A 27,857-nucleotide genomic window follows, 5' to 3' on the forward strand; every position below is an offset into this window, starting at 1 on the left:
ACTGTCAAAACAAGTGTGAAAAGGCCTCAGGACTAAAGGGAAGCTAAGTAAGAGAAAGTTCAAAGTCTGACGACGTCTTTTAAATTGAAAGAAAAACAGAAAAGAAGAAGAAAGAATAATTAAAAGAATGAGAGCCTGAAGCTGATGATGAGAAAACACCTCTGCATTTGTTATCGCTGTCCTGTTGTCATGGTAACCGCGCACAGCCACAGCTCCAGGACATTTAGTCCACTAACAAGTCATTAGTTCAGGTAAACTGAAGAAAAAAAGAAAAAACTTCCACATCAAAGTGTTTTTACGACGTAAAGTTACACACACACACACACACAGTGACACACACACACGTGCTGAGGTTTCTGTTCTTATCCAAGTGTAACCACATGTGTCTGATGGATCACCCTCTTTACACCACTGCAGGGCTCTGTACGTGTGTGTGTGGGTGTGTGTGTAACAGTGTGTATGTGTGCGTGTGTGTGCGTGCGTGTGTGTGCGTGCGTGTCGAAGCTGAAAACATTTCAAAATAAAAATAAGCGTATCTAGGGCTCACAAGTACTAGAGTGCTTTTATTTTGAAACAGGAAGTGTAGTGTTTGGGACAAAACTGTGGACGCACACACGCACGCACAAACATGCACACTTCTTCAGCGTCATTAGCATACATCATTAGTGTTTGTCTTTTAGCATCATTAGCTTCTCTGATATTTGTTCATTAATGAAAGGAGAAAAATGACTTTTGAAATCAAAGTGTTGTTTTTTTACAGAAACATAAAAGACCTGAAAGTTGCATATTAGACCTTTAACGCACCTCAAGTCATCAAATAATGATTCGACTTTATTTAAAAACGTACAACGTCAGAGTCGCACAATAAAATATGCAACTGAAAAAGAGAGGGGAGAGCTGCTGCGTGCGCGTGTGTGTGTGTGTGTGTGCAGCAGTAATGAGTTGTATTGTCAGTTGTGTTGTTATCACAAGTCATTACAGGGAACAGGCTGTAAAATAACACACACACACAAAGCAGCTTATTATTTTTCACATGCCTGTGTGTGCGTGTGTGCATGTGCGTGTGTACGTGTGTGTGCTGAGACAATAAAAAACAATCTTGTCTCATCTGTCAGACTGACAGCAGCTCAGACTCTGTGATTGGCCGCTGAACGTTCATCGCCTGCGAGTCGTCGTCACGTAGCGAGTTTCCTCCTCCTCCTCCTCCTCCTCCTCATCCTCATCTCACTTCATCACATTTTCCACTCAACTATTTTTGGCTCGGAGCGAAACCTGACATGTTGACATGAGCCGGTGTCATGGTGACGGAGGTCACGCCCACACGTGTGACAACATGAACTTTCACTTAAAGCTTCGGTGAAATCGTTTTAATTTGGCAAACATTTGAAGATGAAATGACTTTCAGAAGTTAACATGAATCACCATACTCGCCATATTTAAGTCACGATATGACATTATCGCGATATTCAAGTCGCAACGCAACATTTTCATGATATTTAAGTCACGATATGACATTATCGCGATATTTAAGTCACGATATGACATTATCACGATATTCAAGTCACAACGCGACATTATCACGATATTTAAGTTACGATACAACATTATCGCGATATTTAAGTCACAACGCAACATTATCATGATATTTAAGTCACAATATGACAATATCGCAATATTTAAGTCACAACGCAACATTATCATAATATTTAAGTCATTTATTAGCGACATTATTACAAATTTAAGCCTTCAAATTTATACTTACATTGTCACGCATATTTAAGTACAATATCATCACTTATATTTAAGTCACTTTATACCACATTATCACTTCCATATCTTCAAGTCACAACGCTAACATCATCAATGTATATTTAAGCCACATTTATACAACATTATCAATGTATATTTAAGTCAATGTATACAAAATTATCACGATATTTAAGTCACAATACATTATCGCGATATTTAAGTCACGATATAACATTATCGCGATATTTAAGTCATGATACGACATCATCACGATAATTAAGTCACGATACAACATTATCACAATATTTAAGTCACAACGCGACATTATCACGATATTTAAGTCACGATACGACATTATCACAATATTTAAGTCATGATATGATCAGGATATTTAAGTCACAATATGATCACAATGTTTAAGTCACGATACAATAAAGTCACCATATTTAAATTGCAAAAGTTAAGTCACGATACAATATTATTACAATATTTAGGTCAAAATACGATATTATCAAGATATTTAAGTCACGATACGACATTATCACAATATTTAAGTCACGATATGACATTATCGCGATATTTAAGTCACAACGCGACATTATCACGCCATTTAAGTCACAACATGATACAATCACAAAATTTAAGTCACAATACAATATTGTTGGGGATCAGCTCATTCAAGATGGAGTCACATGCATCTTGGATGGAGAACACATGGCCCCTTGCTCAAAGACAAAGAGTGTCATAAAACTCAGTCAATAAAGATCCCTTATCTTCCACACATCAGTGGGAAACCCACCTCAGTGGTCACTTTGTGACATGTGACCCCATGTAACAGGCAATACAAAAGCCAGGTCTCCCCGCCTTCTTTCTCTTCTCTTCGCTCTTCTCTTCTCCACCTCACCGGAGGACACAGGCTCCTCTGCTCTCCCCTGCCCTTTTGGGGTGCAGGAAGGACACAGACGTCAGCTCTTCGACTGAAGACCCTTCAGCACAGAGCTTAACAAGCTTCCAGCAGTAAGAGACCCTCTCTGCTGATCTTCGAGCAGGCCCGCTCACAGCAGCCTGCTATCCTCCCATCAGAGGCAGCGACACCAGAGCCTGCCTAAGGATCAACCAAGGATCCAGAACCAAGTTAGCTCCAACTAGCTAACTTGTGAGGAGGAACCTGAGCCACAGACACCAGAAACACAGTCAACCATCTACTGTTCCTGGACCAACAGACAGCACCTCAAAAAGACACTTTTGCATCTTTTAAGGACTTGGTAACGTAACTGGGCCTAGCATAGCATTACACTACTTGGCTAAGCATAGATGAAATGTTGTACCGAGCTTACTTGCTCACACAAAGTTTTGTTGTAATGTCTAGATTTAGGTTAATATGATGTTAGTGATGTCCATGCTCCTTAGCTTTCAGCTCTAGATGTGCATGCTTCTAACCTCTCATCTAACCTGACATCTCACTTTACAAAAGTAGTTAACCAAGAAACACAGCAGCCATGCGGTCAAGAAGCCATCTTTGATTCCGCCATCTTGTAGTTTCTTTGTCAACCGCCATCTTGAGTTGTAGTCTAACTCTATCTGACTTGACCATTTGACCTGCACACACACAGACTCTCTCTCTTTCACACACACACACACTGTATATAGTTACATTTAGTAGATATTCTTGTTCAAATCTTTGATGTCTTTTTAATAAATGTTTTATAATATATACAGTCTGGTCTGATTAATATTGCACAAGTGTGTATATTGCCAACCTCTTCCCTGTAGAACTCCAATCCTTCAATTCACCTAACTATTGATGTAGTATTGTGATTTATCAATTATTAAGTTAATTATTAATCATAATCCAAATTGGTAGTCGGCTTAATTTATGAGACTGTTTTTGGAGGTTATGAATTAATGGTTCATTCAGAACCGATTGTTCTCCTCTGTTTGAGAGGAGTGGTGCCCCGATTTGAGTTTTACTCAACTTTTTTATAAGAAATTAATTATTCCATAATTAATTAATTATTAATATTCTAAATTCATAACCAATCACGCCCCTAATCCCAACAATATTATTACAATATTTAGGTCATGATACGATATTATCAAGATATTTAGGTCACGATATTGAAGTTGCCTGAACATTTAAAAAAAAATTACAGTTTGTTCCCGTTGAAAGTTTCTGTCATTTTTTTTTACCCCGGACGCGACACAGAAAACTTGCCCTCTGTTTTAAACACTTTAACTCGTCTGCGGCGATCAGTTGATTCTGAGTCTGCCTGCTGTAAAACGCTGCGGGCGACACTAAAACATTCATCTGAGAGCTAACGGTGTTTACAGCGGCCACAGTTAATGGACTCAAACGTGCACTCCATCTTCTGTTAAGCAGAAGAAAAAAAAACAACATTAACATAAACGAAAGAAAACAAAACACAAACACCCGAGGTGTTTAAAAAATAATGTGAAAGTTACAGCAAACAAAGCTGAAAATGATGTGACCTGATGACAACACGTGTGGGACACGCAGTGACCCCTGCTGGACGTCACGTCAGCGCTCGTCTCCCGCGTTACAGAGAGACACCGAGTGTCTGAAAGACGCAGGGAAAACGGGCTCAGACGAGAACGGCCTTTTCACTTCCTCACTTCTTCACTCCGACACAGATCGTTGACAGCACCGCGTTAGAGAGAGAGAGAGAGTGGGGGAGAGAGAGAGAGCAGGAGGAGGGTGGATGTTCCCAAAAACTGGGAACATCCCAGTCCGAAAAGATAAAATCTTTTTGGACAAATCTTAAAAATATGTTCACGTCTTTATCTTAAGTTTGTAAACCACTCACTCTCCCACACCAAAGCCCATAGAGAAAATCTGTGATTTTAGCTGGCGGGGACACAGGAGCTGCTGGTCCTCTGCTGCCTCGTGTGGTCACTTTTTGTCACTGAGGGAAATCTGAACGAAGGATTTCAAAAGCCGAATTCATAAAATAATACATGTGAACTTAGTGATGGTGGCAGCAGTGGATCAACTCCCGTGTGTGTGATGTTAAAATCACTGATTTTCTCTATGGGGTTTTGTATTGACGACGATTATTCATTTATCCACTTAATAAAAAACTCAGCAAATCAAATCTACGTCAGGTTAAGTCTACGATTGTCTTTAAGGACACGTCTTTATCTCACTGTGAGACAGACTTTTCTCTATGGGATTTGGTGTGGGAGAACACCTGAACTATTCCTTTAGTAAAGTAAATTATGTGTGTGTATGTGTGTGTGTGTATGTGTGTGTGTGTGTTACCTGGTTGGGGACGTGCAGGCTGAAGTCTAATCCACAGACGAACTCTGTGTGATGTTCTAACGTGTCCAGAAGAGGCTGCTGGTTCTGACTGTAATCCCAGAACCTGCAGGAACACACACACACACACATTACACACAGACAACAGTTTATAGTACTATTATTATAATATCTGTGTCTGCTGACAGGAGATCTGCCCTTAGATTCTCGACATCATGGTCTAAAGTATCTCTGATGACCTTTTTCTTGCTTTTCTTCTGAAAAACCCGGCTTAAATTTACACACTGTACCTTTAATTAAGGATGATTTTATAAGAAAAAAGTAGCAGAAAAATCCATATTTGTTGCATAAACAGAGTCGTGACGCATGGAGACACTCCCACGTCCTCTGTTTTTTTTTTAACAGAAGAAGACGGGATGAGGATGAAAAGAAGAGGGAGAGAGGTGAGATCATGAAAAAGAAAGAAAGAAAAGAGGGAAGAAATAAAACAAGTCAGCCTCCAGACCTTGGACAGGAGTGACCAATCAGACTAATTGAAAGACTGTTTTAGAGCCGTGTGTGTGTGTGTGTGTGTGTGTGTGTGTGTGTGTGTGTGTGTGTGTGTGTGTGTGTGTGTGCCAAAGCCCTGACGCAGCAAACTCTCCCTCCAGACTCATCCACTTTTGCAAATGTAATTAAATCATTTTCAGCAGGAACACTGCGGCTCCCATCGGCCTCCATTAGACCTGTGTTAGTACTGCAGCGCACGCACACACACACACACGCGCGCACACGCGCGCACACGCACACACGCACACAGGTGTCTGGGGACATTCAGCATTCAGAGATATTATATATCGAGTGAGTTGTTGGTGTAAATCACTGTTCACACTCACTTTCAGTGTATTCAGTGTATTGACTCAGGTTTAATGAAGAGAGTGCTACTGCTGCCTCGTGTGGTCACTTTGTGTCACTGAGATAAATTTGAATGCAGGATTTTTAAAGCCGAAATTTGACTAAATAAGACATGTGAACTTAGTGATGGAGGCAGCAGTGGATCAACAACTCCTGAGTGTGTGATGTTAAAATCACTGATTGTCTCTCTGGGCTTTGGTGTGGGAGAGTAAAAAAAAATAAAAAATGAATAAATACAGATTTTAGCCACTTAACTAAAGACTAAGAGTCTATGATATTGGAATATGTTCACTGAAGTACGGTGGTAAAAATGTGTGTGTAAGTGCGTGTCTGTGTGTGTGTGTGTGTGTGTCTGTGTGTGTGTGTGTGTGTGTGTGTGGGAGGCCCTGCAGCAGCTTTTGTCTGCAGTTTCTATGGCACATAATTATTTAGCTTCTATTGTGTTTCTATTCTGTGGAAACGTCCATGCACCTGCCAGCTGTGTGTGTGTGTGTGTGTGTGTGTGTGTGTGTGGTGTGTGTGTGTGTGTGTGTGTGTAACCGTGAAACTCATTAAGTCACTGTGTAAAGACAGAAAGAAAAAGAAAAGACAACACGAGGACAACGAGCGTGAAAACACACACGAGGGAGAGTAAACAAGGAGAGAGAAGAGACGACGGTCTTCATGATGTCAGTGTTTACACTTTACACAGGAAATTAATGTTCCACATTAACACACACACACACACACACACACACTCACATGCGCCCCAACGCACACACACCATTCATGAACAAAGTCCACTTTCCTGGTTTCAACGCGAGTAGACATACATTTCACTGAGGTCAGAGGTCACAGCACAAAAAAGCGCACGCGTTCACGTCGTCTTCGTCACACGACATCATTTCATCAGTCCGCGTGGGATCAAGAAGCTGCGGGTGAAGCGAGGGCGGTGCTAACGAGGTGATTAGAGCTCGAGTATTGATCATTAGAGTGGTGATCGATGCTCAGACAGTTCACACACACACACACACACACACACACACACACAGGTTAAAGAATAGGTGATAATGAGCTGAGGACCTGCTGTGTTTGGATGAGTCAACACAAAGCAAACATTACACACACACACACACACAATGTTGACATAAACCCTGTCTATAATGACAAGAGGTTTATTAACATTTCATTGTCACTGATACCAGTTATCATACTGAAATCACAAAAAGAAAAAATCCTAAAGGCCACATTTCATCTACTGTGATTAAACCATTGAGGGGGTTGTTTAATAAATCATTTAAACCAAGTTTCTGTCATTTTTCAGCTTCTTAAATGTGAATATTTCTTTTTTTTGCTCCATAAAACAAAGAAATCCTTTAAACTGAATAATTTCCAGAGTTTAACAAACACAGATCAATATTTACGTCTTTTATGCTCAGCTTTAGATTTGAATAGGAAACAGGCGGAGCTTCCTGTCAATTCCTACAAAATAAAGGTGGACTTCCTTGCATTTATAGACGGATAATGTATCAGATAAAATAACTCGAATTAAAGATTAAAATCAGAAAACTGAGATTAAAGTTAGAATTCAAGATTTAAATCAGAATTCTGAGAATAAAGTTCTGCGTCTGCTGACAATAAGACAGACACAGCATGTGGGGTAAAGTGAAAACTTTCAACGTTACATGTATGATCAGTGACACGTTACGTGTATGTTCAGTGACACGTTACATGTATGTTCAGTGACACGTTACGTGTATGATCAGTGACACGTTACGTGTATGATCAGTGACACCTCACGTGTATGGTCAGCGACACGTCACGTGTATGGTCAGCGACACGTCACGTGTATGGTCAGCGACACGTCACGTGTATGGTCAGTGATGACCAGTGACATGTTACATGTGTGATCAGTGACACATCACATGTAGGATCAGTGACCGCGTCAACCGTCACATGTAGCAGTCATCACATGTAGTGATCAGTGACCGCGTATCAGGATCGTGAGGATCAGTGACCGTCACATGTAGGATCGGTGACCGCGTCATGTAGGATCGGTGGCAGTGGATCACGTCACATGTAGGATCGTATGATCGGTGACATCACATGTAGATCACCGCCGTCACATGTAGGATCAGTGACCGTCACATGTAGGATCGACCGTCACATGTAGGATCAGTGATAGTGATCAGTGACCGTCACATGTAGGATCCGTCAGGATCAGTGACCGTCACATGTGTGACCGGATCGGACTCATGTGGGATCGGTTCACGGTGACCGTCATGTAGGATCAGTGACACATCACATGTATGATCAGTGACACGATCACATGTAGGATCAGTGACACGTCACATGTAGGATCAGTGACACGTCACATGTAGGATCAGTGACACGTCACATGTAGGATCAGTGATCACATGTCAGTGACCCATGCAGTGATCACATGGGGATCAGTGACCGCCATGTGGATCGTGACCGCCGATCGAGTGACTTGTATGACACAGTGACACATGTATCGATCGGTGACACATGTAGGATACTCACATGTATGATCGGTGACATATTACATGTATGATCAGTGACATGTTACATGTAGGATCAGTGACACATCACATGTATGATCAGTGACACGATACATGTAGGATCAGTGACACATCACATGTATGATCAGTGACATGTTACATGTGTGATCAGTGACATGTTACATGTGTGATCAGTGACATGTTACATGTATGATCAGTGACATGTTACATGTGTGATCAGTGACATGTTACATGTGTGATCAGTGACATGTTACATGTGTGATCAGTGACAGACACTGTTTTTACATCTTAAACAAGAGTGTGTGTGTGTGTGTGTGCGCGCGTGTGTGTGCGTGTGTGGTCTATAATGAAATCAGTACTCAGCACAGAGTATTTGAGTTAATGAAAGCCCGGATCAATAAAACACAAGGGCTGGCACACATCAGCTCTGTCTGCACTCATCTTTCAGACTCCTCTCTTTCCCTCTGGCATTTTTAAAACTGATCATTTCACAAAAAACCAGAGGCTGTCGTTTACTTGTGTGTCATCGCTGTAATAGATCATCACTGACCTCCATCTCAATCAAAACCATGGGGATTAGCTCTGAGACGGAACCTTTCTTAAACCAGATCTAAAACTGAGGTTTGTAAACCACTCACTCTCCCACACACACAGTGATTTAAACATCACACACACACACACAGGAGTTGTTGATCCACTGCTGCCTCCATCACTAAGTTCAAAGGTCTTATTTTGTCACTTCTGTATGTGAACGTCTTCACTCAGATTTCCCTCAGTGACACAGAGTGACCACACGAGGCAGCAGTAGAGCAGCAGCTCCTGTGTCCCCACCAGCTAAAATCACTGGATTTCTCTCTGGGCTTTGGTGCGGGAGAGTGAGTGGTTTACAAACCTCAGTTTCCTGTTGGAAACGTCTGTCTCACAGTGAGAGCGTGACTTAAAGTGACGCAGATGTTATCAGCAGAGATTTCGTGGCTAGAATCCGTTCTTCCTTGTGTGTCTGCTGGCAGCCATTTTGTTTTCATTGAGAGCAAAAGTCCACAGATGTGAACAGAGGCGGGAAATAAAGTGAGGGGGGAAAAAGGGAATGAGATGTGGAAGAAGAACAACGTGGTCTCATAAGAAACTCAGAGGCGGTCGTGCTTGAAATTACAGATTTTATTAAGTCAGCGGCTGCTGTAGTTCTCACACACACACACACACACACCAGTTCACTTTATCGCACATTATCAGACACTGTCCTCTCTGTCATTACCACCTTCAACCATGACTCCATCCATCCACTCTGAGAGGTAATAAGGAGAAAAGGAGTGTGAGCAGAGAATCACCCTCAGCCTCAGCTTCACTCTGAGGTTTACGATTAAAAAACAACAACGACAGACAATCAACGCAAACACGAGCGGACGCCGTCTCGGTCGACGACGTTCGCCGAAGGATTCACTGATCAAAGAAGAGAAAGAAGGAGGAGGAGGAGATGCAGGAGGTAGAGAGGGAGGGAGATGAAGGAGAAGATTAGGAAGAAGAACGTCAATATAGCAAGAAACAAAAAGGAGGAGTTCATCTGAAGACTCAGCGCTCCCTGACAAAGTTTACTGAAGAAGAAGAAGAGAAAGAAGAGGTGGAGAAGGAAAAGAGGAGGGTAAATGATAAAGAAAGAGGACAAGGGGAGGATGAAGAGGATGAAGACTTACCTGACTGTGAAGTCGTAGGAACAGGATGCTAACAGCGTGGAACCGAACGGAGAAAACTGCAGAAAAACAGAAGAAAAACTCAAAGATAGTGACTGACACACACACACACACACACACACCAAACCCCATAGAGAAAATCAGTGATTTTAGCTCGTGGCAACACAGGAGCTGCTGCTCTACTGCTGCCTCGTGTGGTCACTATGTGTCACTGAGATGAACTTGTATGCAGGATTGTTAATGTCAAAGTGTTAAAATAAGACATTTGAACTTAGTGATGGAGGCAGCAGTGGATCAACAACTCCTGTGTGCTGTGATGTTAAAATCACTGGTTTTCTCTATGGGCTTTGGTGTGGGAGAGTGAGTGGTTTACAAACAGATCTTTTTCTATCTAACAAAAGACTTGCGCAATAAAATCTACATTATTTTAAGTCTACGATGTCTTAAAAACGCGTTCACATCTTTATCTCACTGTGAGACAGACTTTCCCAACAGGAAACTGAAGTTTGTAAACCACTCACTCTCCCACACCAAACCCCATAGAGAAAATCAGTGATTTTAGCTCGCGGAGACACAGGAGCTGCTGGTCTACTGCTGCCTCGTGTGGTCACTTTGTGTCACTAAAGTAAATCAACATGCAGGATTTTCAAAAGCCAAATTGACACAATAAGACATTAGAACTTAGTGATGGAGGCAGCAGTGGATCAACAACTCCTGTGTGCTGTGATGTTAAAATCACTGGTTTTCTCTATGGGCTTTGGTATTGCTGACGATTATTAGTTTATCCAGTTAATTAAAAGACTCAGTTTAAGTCTATGATTATCTTAAGAACATGTTTTTGTCTCACTGTGAGACAGACTTTTTCAACAGGAAACTGAACACACACACACACACACACACTGTCCTCTGTGTGTGTGTGTGTGTGTGTGTGTGTGTGTGTGTGTGTGTGTCTTATTAGGGCCATTTTAGTGGGAGTTTTGATGCTGTCACACCCAGCTCTGTGTTTTGCCGAAAACAGTCTTGTCACATGACACTGCAACCATCGTGTGTGTGTGTGTGTGTGTGTGTGTGTGTGTGTGTGTGAGTGTGTGTGCGCGTGTGTGTGTGTGTGTACCTTGACTCTGCGGATGGCGTAGTTATGAGCTCTCAGTCGAGCGACAGGCTGTCGTACGTTCCTCAGGTCCCACACACACACACTGCAGTCGACTGAGCCTGTGGCCACAATGTTCTACAAACAAACAAACAAACATTTTTATTGATTTATTTTAAATGTACAGAACACAAAAGCTGAGGAGTTTGAGCTTTATTTTGAAAAAAAATCCTGGCTAACTCTACTTTATATTGAGTTAAATAATAACATTACGAAATTATTTAACTGAAGAGTTTACACTAAGTCTCCAGTTTGAATGTTAAATTAGTCATTTATTTATTCATTCATTTATCATGAAAATACCATGAAAATAACAATTATTGCATTTGTCTTTATTTATAATTGATGTTCAGTTTTGTTCTGTGAAGTGAAAGAAGTTTAATCAAATCAAAACATCAAAGAAAATAGAAATAATAATTTAAAAAAATCATTATTTTCATGGTTAAATTTGTTCAAGGCTGAATTTCTCACCCTAAATTGACCCAAACTTCACTTTTATCAAACTGTGATCTTAGTGTATAAATAAAAATATAAAATAAGAAATATCAACTCTGCATTAAAGGGATCGTTCAGGTCTGTTTTTAACAGTGCGGCGCGGAGACCTGGTCACCTGGTCGTATTTGCACCAATCGCAGCTCAGGACCTCGGCGTGGTGAGCGGCGATGACCAAACGGCAGGCGGCGGCTTTCACGTCCCAGACCCGGAGCGTCCCGTCACCTAAGGGACGACAGAGACGCGACGGAGGCTGGTTTTTGTCTTAAATCCACGTCAGAAATATTCACTTCACTTAGATTAAATTAAGGAATCCTTCAGCCTTCACACAAGCACTGAGCAAAAGTCCTGAACTGTCCCTTTAAGGCCAACACACACACACACACACACACACACACACACACAGTGTCTTTCACACATCGTCCTGCTCTTCATTGATTCTTTCATCGACACTTTAACTCTTCACATTTCTCTGCTCCTCCTACATTTTAATGAGAACTGTGTGTGTGTGTGTGTGTGTTAGCAGATGTGTGTGCGTGTGTGTGTGTGTGCGCGTGTGTGTTAGCAGATGTGAGTGTTCAGTGAAACAGTTTAACGCTGCATTTCTTTTTGCTGCAGCAACAAAGAGCAACTGGCTGTGTGTGTGAGTGTGTGTGTGTGTGTGTGTGTGTGTGTGTGCGTGTGCGTTTGGGTATGCGTGCATGTCCATTCACGCAGTGCATTAAAGGCTGACTTTGTAAAGGGTCTCGGCTATTACACCTGGTATCTCTGCTGTATCAGCAGGTTCAGCTCACACTGCACACACACACACACACACACACACACACACACACACACACACAGGGACCCTTTTTTCTGTCCTGAACCTTTAATTTCCTGGTTTAAAAACAACACACACACACACACTCACTCACTCTCCTGAGGTCAGGGAACTCAACATGACACGTCACAGGAACTAACTCCGCCCCCACCCGACAGGACGGACAGTCAGAACGTCACATGGTGCGTTCGCACTGAAAGCTGCGCATTTGTTGTGATGTGAAATTAGATGTGAACCCACTCACTCTCCCACACCAAAGCCCATAGAGAAAATCAGTGATTTTATCTCGCGGGAACAGGAGCTGCTGCTCTACTGCTGCCACTGATTCTCTCTATGAGGTTTTGTATTGAAGACGATTATTAGTTTATCCACTTAATTAAAAGACTCAATTAATAACATCTACGTCAGTTTAAGTCTACGATGTCTTAAGAACGTGTTCACGTCTTTATCTCACTGTTAGACACCCTTTTCCAACAGGAAACTGACGTTTGTAAACCACTCACTCTCCCACACCAAAGCCCATAGAGAAAATCAGTGATTTTAACATCACAACACACAGGAGTTGTTGATCCACTGCTGCCTCCATCACTAAGTTCTAATGACTTATTTTGTCAATTCAGCTTTTGAAATCTTTCACTCAGGGTTCCCTCAGTGACACAAAGTGACCACACGAGGCAGCAGAGGACCAGCAGCTCCTGTGTCCCCACGAGCTAAAATCACTGAGTTTCTCTATGGGCTTTGGTGTGGGAGAGTGAGTGATTTACAAAGCAAAAAAAAAGGCTGGAGAAGCTGCTGCCGTTAAAAATAAACAAAGAAATTATCAAAGATTTATGGACATACGTCGTTCCTGGTCATGACAGGACAGAATCTGGGTCCAGGTCCTGGTCCAGACTGCAGTCCATCACTCACTGACTGAAGCACTTCAGTAAATATACGAGTGTTTTTCTTTCTTTTCTTTTTTTCTGAGCGATCATAAATCTGGAGCTCTGTAACTCGATCGATCAATAAGAGCCAATCAGTGAAGTGTTTCACTGTGACAGCTTCATCCACTGAGCCACAGTGTTTCCATATCACACGATGAATGGACTGTGTTTTTTTACCAATCATTTATGATACATTTGATGATTATTTTCTCAAATAATTGATTTGTTGTTATGTAAAACGATGAAAATGCTAGAATCAGAGAGAGAGAGAGAGCAAAGCTTTTCACCGTCTCCCACAATTGTTACTAAATAAAACATGATCCTGAATATAGATCTGTATCAGGATCAAACATCGACGTTTTCATCAAAATCTATCTTTAACTTTTCAAAACAGACAAACTAAGATAGAACCTCAATGATGAAGATGATAAAAGACTTCAGTTCAAGTCTACGATGTCTTTAAGGACACGTTCACGTCTTTATCTCACTGTCAGACAGACTTTTCCAACAGGAAACTGAAGTTTATAAACCGTGAAACATGTTCTTAAGATGTTCTTAGACTAAAACTGAGTCTTTTGTCACTCGTCTGTGAACACATGAGCCTGTTCTGGACGTGGTTGTGGTGAATGGATGAGGGAAAAGAGGAGGAAAATGGAGGAAAAGGGAAAAACAGTAAGTTGAAGATGAGCTGGAGCGACTGCGGCTCGAGGTGGAGAAATTTGTTCAGCACTCGGGCAAATTATGAGGAGGAGAGGCAGCGAGGAGCATGGGAAAACCCGATAAGCTTATCTGAATGAGAAACACCTCCCCCTCTCCTCCTCCTCCTCCTCCTCGCTCTCTCTCCGCTCGTGCTAACGTCACCAGAGGGGAAGCCTCCACAGAGAGAGATAAGGCAGTGATTCTCCACTGTATGAGCTAAAACAACCCACACAGATTAATCCACAGTAATTACCATCATCACAGATTTTATTCTGAAATATGTGCACGCGTTTATCTCTTCTCCACTTCCTGTGTGAGAGAATCTACGACGTAAACAATCCTCAGTCTTTATTAAAACCTTGTCCGATGACACGTCTTCATCCCGACACGGGACAGACGTACGGCGTATTTTACGCTGCGTTCCATTTACATCGGAAGTCGGAAGGTCGGAATTGGGAGCGGCTTCACATCCAAATCATCGAAGTCACGAAAAAAACTAAACGTGGACACTAAGGACAGCCATTTTGATGAGTTCATAATCCAAGATGGCCGCTCCGCGTATGAAGCTGTTCACGCGTCTCCTTTAAAATTCAGATTATATTTGTTTTCATGTGTAGTTTTGTATCGGATTATATTTCAGTTTAAAGTTTGGTTTCATATGTTCATGGTTCATAAATCTCAGTGTTTGTTTGTTTACTCGATTTAACTTTCTAATCTAAACTGTTTCCATCTGGAACCTTGATGAAGCAGAGGATTATGGGAGTTCAACAAACTGTTCAGTGTTTATCAAAGCTACCCTGAGGCACGCACACACACACACACACAGAAACATTGAAGTGTGTGAAAGCAGCTGAAGCACAGAGAGAGAGAGGAAACGACTGGACTGGACTTAATGGCGATGGATTGAAGACGCAGAGAGACACCGAGGGTGGTTTATGGCGTGGAGTCGGAGGGTCCGAGCCTCACCTCGGGCCGCGGTCGTAAAGCACACGTCAACCGGACAGTTAAAGAACAACACGTCGACAGAATCATTCAGCTCGGAGGCAACGTCAGCGTTTAGATAGCAATAGCAAACTCAGGGATACACCCCGCCCACTCCTGACATCTCACTATTCAAAGCTCCGCCTCCAAATCAACAAAGTCAGGTTTTTTGTGACACTGGAAAAAGGTGACATAAAGGGGTGTTAAGTTTGTGATGCGAGGTTTGTTACGTTTGTGACGTGAGGTTCATTACGTTGGTGACGTGAGGTTTGTTACGTTTGTGACATGAGGTTTGTTACGTTTGTGGAGCGAGGTTTGTTACGTTTGTAACACAAGGTTCGCGACGGGTTTGTGTTTGTGACGCTAGGTGCTGGTGACCGCTTGTGGAGCGCAGGTTTGTTACGCTTGTAACACAAGGTTCGTTACGCTTTGTGACGTTTGTTACGCTTACGTTAGGTTCATTACGTTGGTGACGAGGTTCGTTACGTTTGTGACGCAAGGTTTGTTATGTTTGTGGCGCAAGGTTTGTTACGTTTGTAACACAAGGTTTGTTACGTTTGTGACATGAGGTTTGTTATGTTTGTGGAGCGGGTTTGTTACGCTTTGTAAGGTTTGTTCCGTTTTAGGGAGTTAACACAAGGTTTGTTACGCTTTGTGACGCAGGTTTGTTACGCTTTGTGACGCTTTGTGACGCGTGAGGTTTGTTACGCTTTGTGAGGTTTGTTACGCTTTGGAGCGAGGTTTGTTACGTTTGTAACACGAGGTTTGTTACGTTTGTGACACAAGGTTTGTTACGTTTGTGACGCGAGGTTTGTTACGTTTGTGACGTGAGGTTCATTACGTTGGTGACGTGAGGTTCGTTACGTTTGTGATGCGAGGTTTGTTACGTTTGTGACGCGAGGTTGGTTACCTTTGTGACACACTTTTTGTTGACAGGGGTTTTTTGCAAGTTAGCACCTGTGATGTTCGCAGCACATCTGTTGCTATCATTTTTTCCTGATGTTAGAAGCACTGTGATGTAAGTAACATGTTTTTATAGCGTTAGTACCATGTTTGTCGTGTTAGCGACATGTTTTTTGTCACGTTAGCACTGTTACTGTGATGTTAGCAGCACATTTGTTGCTAATGTTAGCTTTTTGTGCTGTCAGAAACATGTTTTAGTCATGCTAGTCATGTAACATGTTTATTACTAATGTTAGCTTCTTGTGATGTCAATGACATGTTTGTTGTTAATTTATCAATGTTTTTCTCTAATGCTAGCAGCACGTTTTTGCTCATGTTAGTGTTTTCATAACGCTAGTACCATGTTTTTTGTCAAATTAGCAACATATTCTTGTCAATGTTAGCTTTTATTGTGGTAGTTATAATGAAAAAAAAAAGGATTTTACCTTGTTTTTCATGAATTTAGTAATGTTTTAGTAACGTTGGTGACATTTTTTAAACATCGACAAAGTATTTCCCAACATACCAAATGTTGTTTGTACAATTAGTAACGTGTTTGTAATGTTTTGTGACATTAGCGTGTTTTTTGTTCGATGAGTGACGTTTTTTAATAACATGTTTACTGGTGTACACAGTTTAATGTTTGGTTTATATTTGGTGTAAACAGTACACGGTTTGTTTGATTAATATTTGGTGTAAACGGTTTAATGTTTAACATATTACTAAAGAAAGCTGAGCTTTGCGTTGACGTGATGGCGGAGCGGCTGGCAGCTGTTGTGTTGTGCTCGCGTCAGATCAGACGTGAGCACGGAGGTAACAGCTTTAACGTGCTCAATCACACACACAGATGGTTTTATCGTGGAAGGTCAGAAGCTCAGTAAATGGTTTAACGCAGCTCCAGAGCTTCACTGCAAGATTTATCACATCAGATCAAAACATAATGAGCTCGGTCTGTCTCTCTGAACGCTGCACTTTAAATAAGCCTTTAATAACATACACTGCAGGCTTTTTTTAAACCACCGTGACATTAAGTATCTATACATATAGCATATATATTAAGTAAGTAAACGTTTTATTTAATAAACGTGCTTAAATGTTTATTTTAAATGGTATTTCAGAATTATTATTTCTCAAACACCCGCCTAATAAAACCAACAAATTCACATCTTTATCTCACTGTTGGACAGACTTTTCCAACAGGAAACTGAAGTTTGTAAAGCAAATGTTTGTAAAGCTCAAATGTTTTATTTGGTAACTTCAGCACGTGTACGTCTTTGTTCAGATTGACCTCAGTGACACAAAGTGACCACACGAGGCAGCAGTAGACCAGCAGCTCCTGTGTCCCCGTGAGCTAAAATCACTGATATTCTCTATGGGCTTTGGTGTGGGAGAGTGAGTGCTTTACAAACTTCAGGTTCCTGTTGGAAAAGTCTGTCTCACAGTGAGATAAAATTAATCTAGTCTTTTTTTAAAGGTTAAGTGGGCGACATGGGTTTGTGGTATCAGAGCGAGCTGTAGACTCCTGCTCCTCCTCCTCACTCTGAACCCAATCGATCGCTGTCATTGATGACAAAGATAAAAATAAAAACACTCATCATCACCACGTCCTCCTGCTTCTGAAATCTCATCACAGACTTCCACTCGCTCTAAAAAAAAAACCAATTAACCCAAAACTCATTAGCCAACAAGTTTAAGAGAGAGAGACGTGAAAACAGCTGCTCCCTGCAATCTGATCAGAGAGCTGACGGAACACACGGCTCCGCCCCCCTGATGGAGTCAGAGTGCTCGCTCACACACACACACACAGGAAAGATAATCCCGGCTCTTCCTTCGGATATGAACTAACTCACAGCTGATTGTCAACCATTCTGAAAGCGAGAAGAAGACGAGGACGAGTTTCACAAGATTCACAAGTGACGTTACAAAGTTACTGTACCCTTTTTCCCTTTTGTTCTAAAGAAAGTTACATTTTAAATTCAAGTTTGATCACCGCTCACTCTCCCACACCAAACCTCATAGAGAAAATCAGTGATTTTAACATCACACACACAGGAGTTGTTGATCCACTGCTGCCTCCATCACTGAGTTCTAATGTCTTATTTTGTAAAATTCGGAATTAAAAATCCTGCATTCGGATTTACCTCAGTGACACAACGTGACCACACGAGGCAGCAGTAGACCAGCAGCTCCTGTGTCCTCACGAGCTAAAATCACTGATTTTCTCTATGGGGTTTGGTTTTTTAAAACGATGTGCCAAGCGTGTGATTTTGAAATTTACACTACTTTAACCTAAGTCTACGACATCTTTAGAACATGTTTTTTTCATCTTTATCTCACTGTTAGACAGACTTTACCAACAGGAAACTGAAAACACAGGAGCTGCTGGTCTACTGCTGCCTCGTGTGGTCACTTTGTGTCGCTGAGGCAAATCTGAGCTTTTAAATCTTTCAAAAGCCAAATTGACAAAATAAGACATTTGAACTCAGTGATGGAGGCAGCAGTGGATCAACAACTCCTGTGTGTGTGATGTTAAAATCACTGATTTTCTCTATGGGCTTTGGTGTGGGAGAGTGAGCAGTTGACAAACGTCAGTTTCCTGTTGGAAAAGTCTCACAGTGAGATGAAGACGTAAACACGTAACGTAGATTTTATGAGCTCAGTCTTTTATTAAGTGTCAGTACCGAATACAACCACACGTCCAAAAAACCCACCAAAAAACCTGCACTATTCCTTTAAAAGCTCATTTTAAAACATTAAATCAACTTAACTGTAAACACTTATGTGGAAAATAGAGTGAAATCTACCTTTATTGCATTTTTTTTTACTAACAAAATAAAAGCTTTATAAATGTAAGAGTGTTGTTCAGTTAAGTTTCCCTTAAGTTTTCCCTTAACTGCCGAGCAGGAGGCTGTAAATCTGGACGATAGCTTCAGGGTTTTCATTAAATCACTCACTGACCATCATCATCATCATCTGTCAGGTCTCACCTGAGGCTGAAGCAAAGCATGCTGGGATGTGAGGCGACCAAACGGAGCTGTAGACGACCCCTTCGTGACCTCTGAGCGTCGTCAGTGAGCGACTGAGTGTTGGATCCCACTGGGAAAAAACAACAACCTTGTTTTAGCAACATTTTTCAATGAAGTTTATTTATTATTTTTTATTTGTTTCGTTTTTCACGAGATCAAATTTAAATTTTTTTTTTTTTTTAAATCTTACCACTTTCAACGTTTGATCCCACGAACCAGAGACGATGAGGTTTTCTCCTCTGGTCTGACTCCAGTCTACAGAGTACACCTACAATTTTCAAAATAAAAGTCTCACGTTCTGTTTGTTCACACTAAAATATAAAGCTACAGTTTTCAAAATAAAAGTCTCACTTTACTTTTGTTCACACTAAAACATAAAGTTACAGTTTTCAAAATAAAAGTCTCACTTTCTGTTTGTTCACGCTCAAACATAAAGCTACAGTTTTCAAAGTAAAAGTCTCACTTTCTGTTTGTCCATGCTCAAGTATAGTCACAGTTTCCAAAATAAATGTCTCACTTTCTGTTTGTTCATGCTCAAGCATAGTCACAGTTTTCAAAATAAAAGTCTCACTTTGTGTTTTTTCAGCTCAAGCATAAAGCTACAGTTTACAAAATAAAAGTCTCACTTTGTGTTTGTTCAGCTCAAACGTAAAGCTACAGTTTTCAAAATAAAAGTTTCACTTTCTGTTTTATTCATGCTAAAACGCAAAGTCACAGTTTTCAAAATAAAAGTATCACTTTTTGTTTGTTCACGCTAAAACACAAAGCCACAGTTTTCAAAATAAAAGTCTCACGTTCTGTTTGTTCATGCTAAAACACAAAGTCACAGTTTTCAAAATAAAAGTATCACTTTCTATTTGTTCAGGCTAAAACTCAAAGTCACAGTTTTCAAAATAAAAGTATCACTTTCTATTTTTTCAGGCTAAAACATAAAGCCACAGTTTTCAAAATAAAAGTCTCCGTTTCTGTGTGTTCACACTTAAACATGAAGTCACAGTTTTCAAAATAAAAGCCTCACTTTCTGCTCATCCATGCAAAAAGGATGCAGGTGTGTGAGCATGTGTGTGTGTACCTCTTGAGTGTGTTCTCTGGTCACCCTCAGCGGAGCGCTGTGATTGGCTGTGTCCCACAGCTGCAGGCTGCCGTCTCCGCCCCCAGCGACCAACACATGCTCGTTGGTTTCGCTCCACGTCACGTCGAACAAACCGTCACTCCACTCCCAGCTGACACACACACACACGTACACAGAACATGTATATAGTACTGGATATATACACATGTACATACTGTAGTATATAATATATGTATATAGAGATAAATATATAGATAAACACAGTATGTATGAATGTACCTTCTGAATAGAGTAACTCCAGAGTCAGAGTCGTCCAGGACCAGGAGAGAACCACAGCCTGACAACAAACAACAAATTTTATTCAGTTTACACAAGAAAATGTCCACAGGTGTGCGTGTGTGTGTGTGTGCATGCTCACTGACCAGTGAGGCCGTAGAACTGCGAGGCAGCGCAGGCAAATCTGCGAGGCAGGAACGGTGAAGCTTCCACGGCGTAACCATGACGACCCGGACTGCGAAACACCTTCATCGGGAGGAGGGGTCAGCAGCTGCACCTGCAGCCTCACTGGGCCACCTGCTGGAGACACAGAGAAGTGCATGACAGTGAACCTTGTGGTCGCATAAATAAAGTTTATATTAAACTCTTTGATTCTCGATGGAAGGACACTGATGCGGAAGACAGCACATTTAAAACAAAACATCGACACCATTTTCTCTACGTCGTCTTCTTAATCTTAATCCTGTCACAATAGAACAGAACAGATTGAATTTTTTAAATCATTGTAAAAAAGAATTAGCCTCTACTTTAATATATTGTAAATAAATAAATATGAGACAATAATACATTACATAATTATGTTTACGTTTAGGTTCACTGGTCTATCTGTGGGTGTTTGCCTGTTCCTGTGGCGCCCCCCAGTGGACAATACAGTGTACAGTCTTTGGTCAGGATGAAAATGAAGTTTATAAAATGAAGAAACAAATCTTTTTTACTAACAATGATAATAATGATGAATAAGGTACATTTTCACGTTTTTAAAGTTTAAAACAATAATTTTAGAGAAACTGAGGAACTTTTTCATCCAAACTGAGGTTTTGATAAAATCATAAAGGATTCCAGGAAACCATGACTCAGCGGAATCAAGCCTTACCGTTTCAAACTGGAATTAAGATCAATGATCACATTTAGTCGTCATATTTACATTCAAATAAAACACACGTGTCGTTTCTTGTTCTGAGCTGATGACGTAAAAGAGCAGAAAAATGTTTATTTCAAGCAAGACGAAGGTGACACCTGTTTGTTCATTTTTAACCAGTAAATATAATTTCTTCTTCTTCGTCGTCACGTGTAAAACATCAAAGTACAAATAATAGTATTTAAAAAATGTAACTCACACTAAACGAAGTGAAACGAGTGAAAATCCGGGGGTGATGAAAACAAACAAACCCACAGCTGCTGCAGAAAAACAGACACAAAAATCAAAGCCACGCTGTTTTAGAAGGATATTTGAGGATGTGACGTCACGCCCATGAATTAAAAACAACCGTAAATAACAATAAACCACAACAAAACATCCGTGAACACTTAATAAATCCACGTGCAGTTGTTTCTTGCTGCAACTCTGAGGGGATAGTGTTTACTTCCGGGTTTTTAATCAGCTGACCGGAGAATCCGGATGAAGCCGCTTCAGCTGTAGTACTCAGGAGGCGTCGCTAGAGGGCGGTGTTTCCCCAATTGTAATTTGAAAAAGAAAAATAATGATAATATTTATAATAATTAGTGGGTTTTTTAACTAAATCATGTTATAAACATAAAAAATAATAAACCTCAGTGATTTTATTTGGTCTTTTTTTGGTATGTGACTGAAAATTGTGACTGGATTGATTCTCACGTCCCGTTGATCAATAATTGATTTGAAAGACTTGGTTTTAAAGGTTACATAAGCCCCTCCCCCTGCCTGATCCCCCTCCCCCTTCCAAACACCTTTTTTAAAACCTGTTTTAAAATCACCCTCATCTTCATTTTTAAAAAACTCATGGGAACATGGGTTTGAGCAGAGCGCTCTGTGCCTTTAGGTGATTTTAAGAAAAACTGCCCGTCATATGAGAATGAAAACAACACACGGGGTTAGACGACAACCACAGCAACGCTTTGATGTAAAAACTGTCTGTGTAGGTTGGAAATTGTGAGCAGGAGAAGAGTTTGTTTTACCAAGCTCAGCTAGTGTACCATTCTAGCAGTGCAATAAACACTTGTTATAAAATCTGCAAAGGTCAACAAAAAAAAGTAACAAAACTTAAACACTTTTCTCACCTAAATCAAAAGTTTGATTTAGGTGAGAAAAGTGCCAAGTCTTATGACCCGTGTAAAGTTTCAACCACGTCTCTACGTTAAAGTCTGACGACACTGTGACGCTCCGATGTGGCCTTTGTTTCCCATTCATGTGTATGTGGAAATTGCAGTTTTTTTGCAAGTTTTGTCGCCGTGGTTACTTCAAAAGTCACAGCACACCATTCCCAGTGAAACTGCACGTTTTGATATAGGATGTGTGAGGGTTTCAGCGACGCTGTTGATTTGCAGGCACTGGAATAAAAAGAAGAGTTTGTTCTTTTTATTATAAACGACAACAAAAAGAAAAAAAAGATGTTTCCAGTTCTGTGAGCGCGATCACGTGCGCATGAAGTGTCTGTCACGTGATCAGGTGAAGTGGGCGGGGCCAAACTGGGCCTCGTGCAGCAGCTGCTGGATCCTGGTTCTGAGCAGAGACTGTTTTTCGGGACACAGTCGCCTCATGGCCGGAGCCAGACTCAGCAGGAAGAGCGTGACGTCGTCCCTCTGATCCAGCTCCAGGATCCGCTCCAGGTTCCTCTCCCTGCTCTCCGTCCTCCTCAGGAACGCCTCCAGCAGACCATCGTTGCTCCACCCCTTCGCTCGGTTCGGTCTGTGGTGGGAGACGCTAAGCTCCGCCTCCTCCTCCTCGTCCGTGTGGTCTAAAATCTCCCTCTCTGGGATTTCGTGGTGGTTCAGTCTGGACCCGGTGGCGTGTGGAGGTGAGCCCCCGGGGGTGTGGCGGAGCTGCAGGGGCTGAAGATCGTGTCGCAGGAACTCAGGCGCCGTCAGCTGATCTGAGGGCTGTGAGGAAGAGTGTGAAGAAGGTTAGGATGAAGTTAAAACCAGTTCTCTGGTGTTTACTTGCGCGTGCGCGCTGTGGTGCAGCGGGCGTCTGGCGTCACCTCGATCTTTGCATCTTTGAGTCTCACGACGTCTCCGTTGGCGGGAGACGGCCGCTTCCTCTGGACAAACTCTGAGAAGGACGAGGACGAGGACGTGGCGTCTGTGACGGCGACGCCTGGAATAAAACACAACGATGATCGCCGTTAAAGGGACAGTTCAGGGTTTTTTTGAAGGGTTGTTGTATGAAAGACTGACAAACTTGTTGTGTTAAGAACATGTTTCACGTCTTTATCTCACTGTTAGACAGACTTTTCCAACAGGAAACTGAACTTTGTAAACCACTCACTCTCCCACACCAAAGTCCACAGAGAAAATCAGGGATTTTAACATCACACACACAGGAGTTGTTGATCCACTGCTGCCTCCATCACTAAGTTCAAATGTCTGATTTTGTCAGTTTGGCTTTTGAAAACCTTTACTCTGATTTACCTCAGTGACACAAAGTGACCACACGAGGCAGCAGAGGACCAGCGGCTCCTGTGTCCCCACCAGCTAAAATCATTGATTTTCTCTATGGACTTTGGTGTGGGAGAGTGAGTGGTTTACAAAGTTCAGTTTCCTGTTGGAAAAGTCTGTCTCACAGTGAGATAAAGACGTCGAAATATCGTAGACTTAAGCTGTCACAGGTTTTATTGGTCTTCAGATTCTGAATGTAATATTGATTATAATTTAGGTGGGACTCGGAAACATGAATAAGAAACGTGCGCACACATCTTGCGTCTACACACCGTAGTTGTCGTCGTCGTCGCTCCGCACCTCCGTGGTCGTGCTGCAACCCATCACGTCGACTGCGTGGAGGTGCGAGGGTTGCGGCTCCAGGGCCCAGCCGTTTGTGCCCGCGGCTCTGGCATCAATGAATGGGTTCAGAAAGGACAGAATGGACGAGTATCTCCACGGCCTGTAGTTGAAGAGCCCGATGCCGCTCTCTCGTCTCTCCTTCTCGCGCTGCCTCTCCCTCCTGTGTTGGTCTCTGAGCGTCTTCCACTTCCTCCGGCATTCAGACTCTGAGAAACACAAACATCATGAGCAGCTGACTAACACACAAACCCGTGAAGCGACGTGACAGCGTGGGGACAAGAAGAGACGAAAAATGGACTGAATACAAAATATCATTTAAGATGATTTAACTTGCAACAGAATAAACCTGTGTCGATTTACATGTATGTTAAATATTACAGATTATTGCCTTGAATTTAGGGTGAGATGGTGTGTTTTGATCCCTCCAAACAACCTCTGCTTCAAAACACCTGAACAAAAAAGAGCTTTTTTTGAAAACACTGGACATGAATGTGTAACTTTACCATCCTATGATTCCAGTAAACATTTTTATTTAAATGCTCTCTATTTAAGTACATTTTAAATTCTATTACGGTTTCCCTTTAAGTCCATGTGAAATTCTATTATCTGTAACACTATTTAATTTCAGATAATTCATAATTTGCCTCTTTTACCACTAAGACATTTAAATGATCTTACAGTTTTGTTGACTCACAGCCTCGTTTTGTAAAATATACTTGATTGATTTTGATTTCTACTCCAAAATAAAGTATATTTTATAATATACACTGAGGTAGTAATTTATTACGAACAGCTGACTGTTTTTGCTTAAATATTTAATACTTTTTCACAGGTTTTCCGTAAGTTTATTTTAGTTTAGTAGTGTATTACTCCTCAGTCGGAACTAATGTTCTTGGGGCCAAGAGTCAAAGCCGGAACACATTAAGACACGGACACATTGTTTTGATCTTTTTCAACGGAGGATTTCGTCTAAATTGAAAATAAATAAAGTGAATTATTTGACCGCGGTTGTGAACCAAAACTGTTCTCTTCGCGTTGACGGGCTCTCTTTACAGTTTATTGTTGTTTAGGTTGTTGTTTTTATTACCGGGAACAGCGACGATCTCCGCCACCTGCCGCCAGGCGTCGCTCCTCATGTTTAAGTCTCGGTACGTCGGTGAGTTTGTGTCGTAAAGACTCGGGAAACCGGAAACCGCCATGATGAGCTTATACTCCATTTTTCTACTTCATTTGTTTAATAACTAAAACTTGTATATCTGCCTGAATCAGCGGAGGCAGAGGAGTGAAGGAAAAAAAACAACAACAGCCGTCACGACTTCCGTTTCCGGTGTGTCTCTAAAGAAACGCTATTGGCTGCAGTTGTTTTCCGCTGCCCATGGTGGGAGGAGTCCCGCCCACAACCTGCCTCTGATTGGTTGAATATCATCTCCTACCCCGACTTTAACCAATCAACAACGATCACAGGCAGTTGTATTTCTTTCTATTATTTATTTATTTTTAAATAATCCAGATAATTTCCGATAATCCAGTCAAGACAAAAAAAACTAAAAAAAAACAACAAAAAAATCAAATTTAAAGAAAAAAAAACAAAAAAAAATGTACTCACGTTTTTGAGATTTCCAAAATAAAAGTCTCTCCTCCTGTCTGTCCACACTAAAATATGACCAAGCCGTTTCCAAAATAAAAGTCTCAGTTTTAGATTCATCCACACTAAAACTGTGTTAGTTTCCAAAATAAATGTCTCACTTTTTGTTCGTCCTCATAGTTTCCAAAATAAGAGTCTCAGTTTCTGTTCGTCCTCACAGCTTCCAAAATAAGAGTCTCAGTTTGTGTTCATCCACACTAAGACAAAGTGATACAGTTTCCAAAATAAAAGTCTCAGTTTGCGTTCATTCACACTAAGACAACGTTATACAGTTTCCAAAATAAAAGTCTCAGTTTCTGTTTTGTTTGTGATTCAAATCATTTTCATACAGATGTGTCTCTGGATGCTAAAAAATATGTTTTGATTAATTTTTAAAAAGTGACTAATTGTTAAAATAACTCCCTCTCATTTAACGTCTAATGTTAAAAGTGTATGAAATAATAAAAGCCTGGAACACACACACACACACTCCCCACCCCCTCCTGGTTCCCATGGTTTTCCCAGGCTCGCTCCTGCTCTCCCAGGGTGTTTGACCTGACTTCATGGACCTCTGCCCTCTGTCTGCCCCTGCTGAGGATACACAGGCTTTTATTGTGGCGGAGCCTACGCTGGTCACACTACACAACACACACGCACAAATATGCATGCTAAATATGAGGAAATTTGTGTTTCACCAAAACGAACGCTGACAGAAACACAATACAGATTTTCAAAATAAAAGTCTCACTTTCTGCATGACCACAATAAAATTTGACCCAGCAGTTTCCAGGATAAAAGTTTGTGTTTATCCACACTAAAATGTGACCCAGTGGTTTTCAAAATAAAAGTCTCAGTTTTTGTCCAGCCGCACTAAAACACAGCCGCACAGTTTTCAAAATAAAAGTCTAAGTTTCTCTTCAAAAAAGTGATCCAGCCCTTTAATGCTGGTTTGTAATTTGACATGATTGTGTGACGACAGAAAACAACGTTTCTTCAAAGGTGACGTTTTTGCCACGTCCGACGTTCACTGTCGGATCGGTGAAGATAATGTTGAGTAAACCTCCTCCAGCTGCTCACACACACATCAGGTCAGGACGTGTGATCTCAGATGACCGCTCCCCCTGGTGACCGGACTCAACAATGACGCCCTCTCAGCACAAGCAAAGAAGAAGAACGGTCTTTCAGCACAGAAACACACAATCCTCCTTTTCTCTACTCGTCCACAGGCTTCTCTTCCTCTGACTCTCTCGCTCTGTCCGCGCTTTCTTTCACCGGTCGAGAGGTTAATTCACTTAAACTGTGACTTTACTCACTACAGAAAATCAAAGTTCTGCCGCTCCGTGTTTACGGGAAGTGACAGGAAATGAGAACCGGGGCATTTTCTGCTCTTTGTGAACGGAGTCAAAACTGAAACAGTAGATTTTTGTCCGTAAATTTGTCCAAAGCTGACATTTTAGAGGAAAACCGTGACTCATTTCACCACACAAACAAACTGTGATGTGAAAAGTGAAGTGAAATTTTGTTTCAGTTTCCACGGTTACAAATAATCTGGTTATTCAGAGGCTTCAGTCTAACAGTGAGATAAAGACGTCGAAATATCGTAGACTTAAACTGTCACAGGTTTTATTGGTCTTCAGATTCTGAATGTAATATTGACTATTTAATTTAATTGAACACATTAAACACGTGTAACTTTACTAATATATAACAGCGTTAATGTTAGCATGATAGCTTGGCTCGCCAACAAACAACGGGACAAAGACGGAACCACGACGGAACCACGACGGAACCACACGGGACAGCGACAGACATGCGGCGCAAAAGGATTTGGTGGACGCTGCGAGACAGACAGTAGAATCCCAGGGGAAGACACTTTGAAATCTGATCACATTCAAAACCTCCTCCGTATGTGGTTTGAATCCGATCTCATGTGTTTTTTGTCCGTTCAGACTGACAAAGAATCAAA

General features: G+C 41.4%; 2 protein-coding genes across 3 annotated transcripts; both read right to left on the reverse strand.

Moving 5' to 3' along the window:
* Positions 1–35: 35 nt before the first annotated feature.
* On the reverse strand, positions 36–22,177 carry LOC122761141 (peroxisomal targeting signal 2 receptor-like). Of its 2 annotated transcripts, none has more exons than XM_044016322.1 (11): positions 21,630–22,177; positions 20,658–20,808; positions 20,515–20,572; positions 20,236–20,386; positions 19,354–19,431; positions 19,125–19,233; positions 11,891–11,997; positions 11,245–11,358; positions 10,134–10,189; positions 5,030–5,132; positions 36–256 (listed from the first exon to the last, which is right to left on the reverse strand). In XM_044016322.1, the coding sequence occupies exons 2-11, from the start codon at positions 20,761–20,763 to the stop codon at positions 248–250; spliced, it is 891 nt and encodes a 296-aa protein (XP_043872257.1). In that variant the 5' UTR covers positions 20,764–20,808; positions 21,630–22,177; the 3' UTR covers positions 36–247. The 2 variants fall into 2 exon arrangements, with proteins under 2 accessions (XP_043872257.1, XP_043872256.1); XM_044016321.1 differs by having other exon boundaries at positions 20,658–20,811.
* A 51-nt stretch (positions 22,178–22,228) lies between these two features.
* Positions 22,229–25,582, reverse strand: LOC122761139. Its single transcript, XM_044016319.1, has 4 exons — positions 25,355–25,582; positions 24,198–24,473; positions 23,469–23,584; positions 22,229–23,367 (listed from the first exon to the last, which is right to left on the reverse strand). The coding sequence occupies exons 1-4, from the start codon at positions 25,482–25,484 to the stop codon at positions 22,933–22,935; spliced, it is 957 nt and encodes a 318-aa protein (XP_043872254.1). The 5' UTR covers positions 25,485–25,582; the 3' UTR covers positions 22,229–22,932.
* Positions 25,583–27,857: the final 2,275 nt, after the last annotated feature.

This window comes from Solea senegalensis, unplaced genomic scaffold (genome assembly GCF_019176455.1).
Source record: "Solea senegalensis isolate Sse05_10M unplaced genomic scaffold, IFAPA_SoseM_1 scf7180000014346, whole genome shotgun sequence".
In the NCBI taxonomy this organism is placed as follows: domain Eukaryota; kingdom Metazoa; phylum Chordata; class Actinopteri; order Pleuronectiformes; family Soleidae; genus Solea; species Solea senegalensis.